This window comes from Crinia signifera, chromosome 9 (assembly GCF_055691185.1).
Source record: "Crinia signifera chromosome 9, ASM5569118v1, whole genome shotgun sequence".
Classification (NCBI taxonomy): Eukaryota; Metazoa; Chordata; class Amphibia; order Anura; family Myobatrachidae; genus Crinia; species Crinia signifera.
This window is the reverse complement of record NC_139225.1, coordinates 69609582-69619522: the sequence shown is the minus strand read 5'-3', so window position 1 is coordinate 69619522 and position 9941 is coordinate 69609582. Positions and strand designations below refer to the sequence as shown.

Here is a 9941-nt window from a genome sequence, read left to right as displayed (position 1 = left end):
CTCGCACTGCTGCAGCGGCAGCGCAAGATTTCAAATAGACGTGCAGCACTGTGTGAATACAGCCGGGCAGCCCATGGCTCGCTGCGCATACAGTAAAGTTCTTCCTGGCGGAGGCGATGGTGGCGGCTGTTCCTGTTAACTCGAGCGGCCCGGGGGAAAAAACAACAACTTAGAAATGACAGTGGCTCATCCGCCAGTGGCTGCACCCACCCTATGGAATGCTCTCCCGCACACAATTAGACTCTCATCAAGCCTCTAAACTTCAAGCGTTCCCTGAAAACTCACCTCTTCAGGCAAGCCTATCACTTTTAGGTACCACCCACATAACTCTCCTAGACACTCATGTATTATATAGCTTCCCTTCTGGACTTGTAACTTGGTGGGACTGCTATGCTATTACTGGTGCCTGTCCTTGTGTTACCCTATAGATTGTAAGCTTGCAGCAGGGCCCTCCAACCTCTATGTCTGTCTGTTCTTTCAGTGTTGTCATCAGTTGTAAAGTGCAATGGAATCTGCTGCACTATATAAGTAACTGTAAATAATAATAATCAGAATTATATTAAACTACAATCTAACATAGAGAAAAATTGATATGCTTAGAATAATTTGTGGGCAAAATATGGGCCTATCGACTGCAACCAGGTGAATCCCTAAAATGAAGATTCAAGTCCAGGTCAGCACAGGTTAATCTCCCCAAGGCATCACACTACTGAGAGGTTAAATGTTAATAAGTGTTACATAAGTAACAAAGCAGAAGCTATGTGTTCATAAGCGAAACTAGACAGTTGGTAAGTTCTGAGTTCCAAATCTCAGATTTTTGAATAAATCAAATTGCGTGCACCATAGGCACCCGTGCAAAAAAGGGGTGTGGCCTTACTGCATGGGGCAAGGTCTTGATGCAAGGTGCGTGGTCTTGCAGGAAAAGATTACCTTATACTCCATACCTTGGCCAACACATGAAGATCAGTGTACTATTTTGTCCCAATATTTTGATGTTGTAAACATCTAAACGCTGCCCGCATGACCGTCTGCCCCCCCCCCCACCCACGCTGATTTCCTCGCACGCATGCGAATGGATGTTGAGCATAAACCATCTAATGATTTTGCAAGTGCTTGCAGATCTAAGTCAGCCTCTGCTGACCTTTGCGTGCCCATATACGAGAAGAGGGCAGGCAGATGGCATCCGCTGATGTCAGCTACTCGCCCCCCCCACATCCGCGTCACGTCTGCATTAGCATGGGAATGCCCATGTGTGTTCCCATGGGCTCCATCCTTCGCCGCCTGCCCTGTGCGAACGGGCCGGCAAATAATCAGTTTAAAGCAGCCAGTATTTACCAAGCACAGAAACAAATTAACATCCAAATCTAACTCTCTCTGCACATGCAACATCTGCCCCCTGCAGTGCAGCATGGTTTTCCCCATTAGAGAGAGAATTTGCTTTTGCTAGTGAACCAGAATCAGGCCCTAAATTAGATTGAAAGTGCTAAAAGTATGAGTCAATTAATTATTACACGTGATACCTTACGGGTGACAGGCGCTGAGGAAATTTGTAGGTCAGAATATTGATGCCGTCATTCCGAAGGAGGAAGTCACGCCAAGCGTCAGGTAAGTATACTTGTTCTTCCACTGCACCCCCCGAACCAAGTTAACAATATGCAACAAATGCAGTGGGTAACAGAGAGAGGCAGAGGGTGACAGGGAAAAACAGTGAGTTACAGGAAGTGGGTGATAGTCGCAGCAGTGGCTCCTTTAGTCCTCAGTCCTGCTGCACCAATGATAGTTCTGCCTCTCCCGCAGCCTGAGCACGACCCCCTCTGCTAACCCAAACTCTGTACCCCGACGCCTAAATATACCCTTCCGCCCCATAGCCTAACCCTAATCCTCCCCTTCTAACACTGCCTAACACTAAGCATCCTTGCCCGCAGCCTAACCCCCCCCCAATTCTAAGTCTCCTGGCTTTAGCTGGGATGCCGGCAATCAATGTAAAAGACTTTGGGGGTGATCCTGGTTGCTCGCTATGCAGTGAAAGTTCGCTACTTAGTGAGCCATTCTAATGCCGCCCACCTGGTGTGCGGATGCCCACCCCCGCCATGCACCGAACATCCCGACTGCACCGGCTTTTTTTGCATAAACATCCATTCGCAGGATAGCGTGCGGGGCCGAAATCATTCTATGGTCGCCGACCATTGAATGATCTCTGTCTTGCTCGCTAATTTGTCTGGGCTGATATCCAGGTCCTCGCCGCATCCGGGTCCTGTGACATCAGCTGCCCGCCCCCAGCAGGCAGCTGATCACCTGCGTTCACTCAGCGGTTTCCTGGGCGCACCCAGGGTTTTTGTGGGATGCCCTGTAAATACTGGGCGTCCCCATGTGCATGGCCCCTGCCTACTTAAGATGACACAGACACCAAAAAAAGTAAATCTCATGTTGACGTTCTTGTGTCAACCTAATGACCATTTCATGTGTTGACCTAAGTTCTGTCGACCCTATGACCCATACCCATTTCTGTACCCATCGCAGAGGTTTTTTTTAAAATATGAAATCAGTTGGAAAAAATAAACTATAATAAAATAGTATTTTGCTGTTTTAAAATGTAATATGAAGTTCCTTAATATGTGAGACTAATATAGGCTGTACACTGTGTGATTATTTACAGGGGATATTTGGTAGCACCTCAAATGGGCCCGTCCGACAAGCCTGCACCTTGGTAATTAGTACCAGCTTCACCCACCCCTCTGGGCACCTCAGTGGCGTAACTATGCCTCCGCAGCCCCCGCCGTGGCGGGGAGGCGCAGAGTAACTACAGGCGCCGGGGGGGCTGCGGTGCTATAGTTACCCGCTGCGCTGCTGCCTGGCCGCATCTGCGGTCACTGTACCGTCACTCGCTCCCGGCGCCGGCTCCTGCTGATAATGAAAACTGACACTTAGAAAATGGCTGCCCCCGTATTGCAGACAGTTTTGGCAGCCATTTTCTAAGAGTCACTTTTCATTATCAGCCGGTGCCGGGAGACTGGAAGGGACAGTGACCGCAGATGCGGCTCTGTCAGGTATGGGCATGGGGAGGGGCGCCGAGGGGAGGGAGAGAGAGAGGGGGAGGGGGGCGCCGAAAAAGTTTGGCGGGGGGGGGGGGGGGGGGCGCAAAATATATAGTTACGCCACTGGGGCACCTCTGGTTTTATGTAAGTGGGTAACACTATTAAGGTCAATAAAGACCAAGAAGAATAATTTCTGTGGTCTATTATGTGTGAACAACGGCAAGGGTCTCACATTACTCTTCATTACTGTGAGCCTGCAATCGGTAAATGACAGGAGGAGGAACAGATTCCGACCCCATGGATTGTTTGACAAAGGACATCTTTTCTCAGCAAATGCAGCTGCTAACATCTGACAACCATTATGTTTCTGAGCTATACACAGGTTGAGTATCCCTTATCCAAAATGCTCAGGACCAGAAGATCTTTGGATTATTCTGTATTTTGGAATATTTTTATATTTGATTGAGGTATCCTGCATTTATGTTGTATAAGCACATCAAACACATGAAATACACACAGATACATTTTATTTGTGCTTGAAACAAGGTTTCATAACATGAAACAAAGTTTGTGCACGATCTCAGACACTGCACGTATTTAGTGCCAGTTTCCAGTTATTTCCCCAGAAATGCGAGTTACAGATGTCCCCAGTAGGTTTTTAGCAAAAAAATAAAAAATAAAAGTACATTTCGGAAACTATGGTTTTTGGAATAATTTGGATAATGGATATTTGGATAAGGGATACTCAACCTGTACTGTATCACAAAAGTTTCACATATTCTATGAGATGGTTGAGAGGTTGGGCACGGCACATACAAGCACACAGGGTGGGTTTGTGACCCCCCCTCCCCTCCGCCTGAATGTAGGGGGAGCTGACAGCCAGTGTGTCTTCACATGCTGGGTGGTGCAAGCAGGTAGGGTGCTGATGAGCATTCTAATGTCCCTCCTGCCTACCCACCGTCCACGGCCCTGCAGGGATGCGTGGAGCCTGCCAAAGCTACTGCACATACCAGGGCACCTGGCTGGAAAGAAAATACAGCCTGCTCCCACAGAATTCCAGGTAGCTTCTCTACTGGGCACCTGCTCGCAAGCTCTTCTGCCCAGTCTCATTATGCTGCCTTTTCTCTAGTCTCTCCCCATGCCTCTGTTCCCCCATGATTCTCGATCCCTGTCTTTTCATACTTTCTTTCCTCCTGTGGTCTGTTTAAGGGGTGGCCAGAAAATGTTGTGCTTAGGGGCGGCCTGACCAGAGTTGGCCCTAGGCATAGGCAAACTAGGCACATGCCTTGGGCATTTGGAATGCCTAGAGGCACCAGCAGCTTCTGCTGATTTAAATGATATGCAGCATGTCTATATTCTGTTTTGAGTGAGGCTGTTTCTGCATATGAAATAGTGTATTCATGGAAATCACTGTAACATAGCATTCCGTATGCAGGTACAGCCACAGTCGCACACAGAATATAGTCATGCCGCATATAATTTTAATCATCGGAAGCTCCATGTGTGTCATGGTCACATAACAATGCAAATAAGATGAATTTTTAGCAAAAAAGGTACCCAATGTTAGCATAACTGGCCAGGAGCTGCATGGCCTATTGAGGCAAGATGTAGGAGGAAACATCTGTATCCAAGCAGAGGCAGAGGTCACAGTGTTAGCGGCTGTGCGAGTGCTGTCTGCGGGTGGGTGGGTTGTGCAATAGTGTTTGGCATATGTGTAAGGGCATTATGTGTGTCATGTATAAATGCATTAATAATGTGCAACATATGTGTAACAGGCATTATGTGTGTCAAGTATATAAGGGCATTAATAATTTGCAACATATGTTGTAAGGAAAACAATGGGAGTACCACAAGTGTGCAATTAGACAAAGTAAAGTCACATATATATAACACCAAGAAGGGTAAACATCCAGAGATACCCAGACAATAATGGAAAAACAGTAGCAAGAGGTGTTTAACACATAGCGCACAGTGTAACCTTTTTTACAATAAAAATGTAAACAAAGTCACCGTATTTCACTTGATTGACAATGAAGGTTTCAATTATTAGGGTTCAACACCTGCAACGATAGACCTGACTCTCTCCTTCAGCAGGGCCGAAACTAGGGTTTCTGGTGCCGGGGGCAAGACATTAATTTAGTGTGTGTCCCCCCCCCCCAAAAAAAAAAATATATATTTTTTTTTTTCGAGAAGCAGGCAATGGGTGATATTAAACCAACAAACAGGACAATACTGTATATCACATATTATTATATATACACTGTATTCTGAAATGAATTATATATTTATAAATTATCCCTCAGTCACTGACTCAGTCACTGACTCAGTCAGCAGTTGGTTAATAATAATTTACCTTCAGAGAGTCAGTGACTGATGGATAAATATATATTTAATTTCAGAATACGGTCGCTGGCTGGCTAACCCGGACCCCCACTTTCTCCCCAATAATGTACTGACATGTGCAGCTGTAACTTCAGTTGTTAACTTTCACTGAGCAGCCCATACACGCTGCTATTCAGGGCGTGCTTTCTGTGCTGTACTAGCATGGATCACATTGCATTGCATTGCCTGTGCACACGTTGTGCATGCAATGCGATGCAATGTGATGAAACCTAGTACAAAAAGTATGTGCAAGCACATACTTTTTGTACTTAGGTTTCATCACATTGCATTGCATTGCATGCACAATGCATGCACAATGCATGCACAGGCAATGCAATGCAATGTGATCCGTGCTAGTACAGCACGGAAAGCACGCCCTCATAGCAGCGTGTATGGGCGGCACCCACTGACTGTCACTCACTCTGCTGGCTCAGGCCAGGGGCTGTCACTGCTCCTCCAGACAGTCCTCTGCGCCGTCCTCATCAAATGCGGTGATGGCTAGGGCGGTGATGGGGAGGCCTGATGGCGCACTGGCAGCGGCTGTAGTGCTGCCTAGTCCTGCCAGCTGTCACAGGCCAGGGGCTGCCGCTGCTCCTCCGGACAGTCCTCTGCGCCGTCCTAGTCAAATGCAGTAATGGCTGGGGCGGCGATGATGATGATGATGATGGCGAACTGACAGCGGCTGTGTAGTGCTGCCAGCCTCATCTTGCGCAATGCCTTCCCGCGCGCTGACTTTCCGGCTGACTTTCCGGCACCAACTCGCTCTTTCCCCTCCTCCTATGATGTACGTGTGGGCGTCACCTGCGTCATGACATCACCCGCATGGCGTCACAAGGAGGAAGAACCCGGCGGAGATGTCAAAAAATCTGTGACTCGGCACTGCGGTCAGTGACACACACTGTGACACAGTGACAGTATTGCGCCCCCCCCTCCAGCGCCCGGTGCGCGTGACCCCCCAGCCACCCCTAGTTACGGCCCTGCCTTCAGGAAATGCTCTGCTCCTGGACTTCCCTGGTAATGTATGATTCATGAATCATACATTACCAGGGAAGTCCAGGAGCAGAGCATTTCCTGAAAGAGAGGGTCAAGTTTATTTAACCATCACTTGTTCCGGACTTGTTTGGTGGACCTTCAATTGAGCCTGCAAATACCATCTGTGCCCAGCTGTTTGCCTTGTGGGGATATCTTTATGCTGTTTTAAACATCTACCCTTGTAAGTGTGGACTTGTATTAAATTACTTTTTAATCAAAGATAATCTGCACTATTTCTGTTTTATGTTCTGCCCCTTATATCACTATCACTGTGAGAATAGGTGGCTATCGTTGCAGGTGTTGAACCCTGATAATTGAAACCTTCATTGTCAATCAAGTGAAATACGGTGACTTTGTTTCAATTTTTATTTTCATTCATTTATTTTCATTCCTGAAATGAGAGAGATTGCTAGACTAAAGGCCCATACATACTAGACGATACCAGGCAAACGACGATAAACGATTCCATTATATTCACCTCCCTGTACGACCATGAAGGACGTCGCTCAGAGTCGTTTTTGAGGTGAATCGTTATACATCGTGTACTGTGTATGCCATCAACGATGGCCGACAACCGATGGTGCGCGTACCCGTTGGTAGTTAACAACCATAGCCATCGGCCATGCATGCAGGTCAATTCGGCTATGGTCGTTACCATCGTGCAGGGCGACTGATGTTGAACGATGGTCACCGATGATTGACCATCGACTGCGGACGACCTAGCCACTCCCAAGACCCGCCCAGGCGCCATTTCCAGAGCACATAACGCAGTGGAGGCACAGTGGAGCACAGCGAAGCACAGCACACGGCAGGGGAGTTTCCATATTTGATTGTGGTGAGTTGAACGGCTTGTCCGGGGGTGGGGTGCAGGGGTGCTGGTGGCGGCGGGTGCAGAGCAGAGTCCTGCTTTTAATGAGGTTATGGATGTCTGCCTGTTTGTACATATATGTTTCCTGGGGTGGGGTGCTGGGTTTGCACAGTGGCCATGCTGGATGGCTGCCTGTTTGTACATATATGTTTCCTGGGGTGGGGTGCTGGGTTTGCACAGTGGGCATGCTGGATGTCTGCCTGTTTGTACATATATGTTTCCTGGGGTGGGGTGCTGGGTTTGCACAGTGGCCATGCTGGATGGCTGCCTGTTTGTACATATATGTTTCCTGGGGTGGGGTGCTGGGTTTGCACAGTGGGCATGCTGGATGTCTGCCTGTTTGTACATATATGTTTCCTGGGGTGGGGTGCTGGGTTTGCACAGTGGGCATGCTGGATGTCTGCCTGTTTGTACATATATGTTTCCTGGGGTGGGGTGCTGGGTTTGCACAGTGGGCATGCTGGATGTCTGCCTGTTTGTACATATATGTTTCCTGGGGTGGGGTGCTGGGTTTGCACAGTGGGCATGCTGGATGTCTGCCTGTTTGTACATATATGTTTCCTGGGGTGGGGTGCTGGGTTTGCACAGTGGGCATGCTGGATGTCTGCCTGTTTGTACATATATGTTTCCTGGGGTGGGGTGCTGGGTATGGATGGCCATCAACCATCGATGATTGTAATCATTTTTGGTTTATGGCTGATGTTGATGGTTTTCCAACATAGATGTACAGCATAATTATTTGTCCCCCAAGAGGCGGGGGGACAGATCCTATCTATCTCGGCACCCAAACACCCATGAAGCCATGCCTGCATGTTTTGATTGGTGTAAAACAAATGATGGTCAATTGATACTTAAATGATTGATGTTCATCAAATGCCAGACGTTATCAATGACCCGTTGCACTAATGCCATCGATGGTAACCATGTCTCACTGTAGCCATATGTGTAATGTGGTGGTGCTGCTAGAGCAGTTTTTGTATTAATGATGTACTTTGTTTAGCGTATTTGTTTTCAAAAGGTATTATGTTATAATTTGTTTTTTAATTTGATTATTTTACAGAGATGTCGTTGGAAATTAGTGAACAGGACCACTGGACTGGATTTATTGAAATGTACCAGTCTCATGAGTGCCTTTGGAAAATAACATCAAAAGATTATGCAAATAAGGATAAAAAAGCAAAGGCATACCAGCAGCTCATTGACTACTGTAAGGACAGAAACAATGAAGCTGACTTGCGGTTTGTGAAGCGGAAGATCCAGAATTTCAGAACAGTCTTTCTGAAGGAACACAAGAGAGTGAAGGAGTCACAGCGGTCCGGAGCAGGGGCTGATGAAGTCCGAAGGCCCACACTGTGGTACTACAGCCTGCTACTGTTCACCTTGGAAGAAGAGCCCAGGACACAGTCCACGTGCTCCATGATGTCGGTGGTGCCTGACGAGCCTGATGAGGAGTCAGTGGGCAGTGAAGATCTGGTAAGTAGATACACATAGGACAAACACACCCTTCACCAGTGATGTTATCCATCACTTTGACACTCCAGGTATTGTTGGGATGTGTAGGTCAGAAACATCTGTAGTGTCAAAGTTACCCATCACTGTCCAACATCATATTTGTGGCCGGCATCATTAATTTACTTATTTCTCTATTACAGAATGCACACTCGGAGTGTGACCAGGAACTCCCCATTAGTCCGCAAAGTGATTTTGAACTTGGGAACGTGGAACCCTCTCCTCCTCCATCGACGCATCCACCGCCAACCAGAAGACGTCGGGTGGCTGCAAAGAATTTGAGCTCGGGACCGACGCAGGCAGAACAATTTCTGCAGCATGCGGAGGCGGTCCTACAGAATCCCCCAGATGAGCATGAAAATTTTGGCTTTAACATCGCCAGTGAACTGCAGGCGATGGATCCTTTCCAACGTCTGCGGTTCAAAAGCATTGTTTATGATGCGCTAATATGTGCTCAAAATGGCAAACTGCCAGAGAGCCCCATATTGCCATCACAAACGTTACATTGGCCACCTCTCCCACCCCCAAATTTCCCATATTATCCTGCATCTCCACCAACACGAAATACTCCGCCACAACAGCCAGTGTCACACACTGTGTCGCGGAACACCTCGCCAGCTTCCACTGTTCCCTGTGGTAGCTACTCGGCTTGGATGAATGCGCAGGACGCACTCCAAGGCAATGAGCCAGATTTTTTGAATTTGTAGTTTAGTTGTTTACCCAACTTGTTATGTGTGTACTCTTGGCCTATTTTTCTAGGATGCCTAGGAATGTTGCATAGTACCACAGTGATAATTTTGAACTTCAGGTTGCCCTTGTTCCTGGACATTCTGACTTACAACCTCTTGTGTTCTTTCAAGGCCACTATGGTTTTTTTTTTGGTCTAGTCCTCATGACCCAAGTTTAGGTTTACTGTTTCTGTGAATGATGTTTTCAAATTTGCAGGTATGCCTTTCTATTTATCCTTATGGGCATAGTCTCTGTTCCAGTGGCACTCAGTGGACTGGTATGCTCAATGAATCCAGTCCAAAAAATGTTTGTTAACATACATTTCGATCTAAAAACAAAGAAAGGTATAAACATTTCTTGCCAAAAAGGTGTATTGTATTTTTATT

The 9941-nt window shown here is 47.2% G+C and overlaps 1 protein-coding gene across 1 annotated transcript; it reads left to right on the top strand.

Moving 5' to 3' along the window:
* The first annotated feature begins 8211 nt into the window (after nt 1-8211).
* Nucleotides 8212-9594, top strand: LOC146036865 (uncharacterized). Its single transcript, XM_083160720.1, has 3 exons — nt 8212-8790; nt 8970-9218; nt 9586-9594. Exons 1-3 carry the CDS (start codon nt 8380-8382, stop codon nt 9592-9594), a joined length of 669 nt encoding a protein of 222 aa, XP_083016846.1. The 5' UTR covers nt 8212-8379.
* Nucleotides 9595-9941: the final 347 nt, after the last annotated feature.

Coding starts and splice junctions, on each gene's coding strand:
- LOC146036865 (XM_083160720.1), top strand. CDS start 8,380: ATGTCGTTGGAAATTAGTGAACAGGACCACTGGACTGGATTTATTGAA. Junction 8,791..8,969: donor CAGTGGGCAGTGAAGATCTG/GTAAGTAGATAC, acceptor TCTCTATTACAG/AATGCACACTCGGAGTGTGA.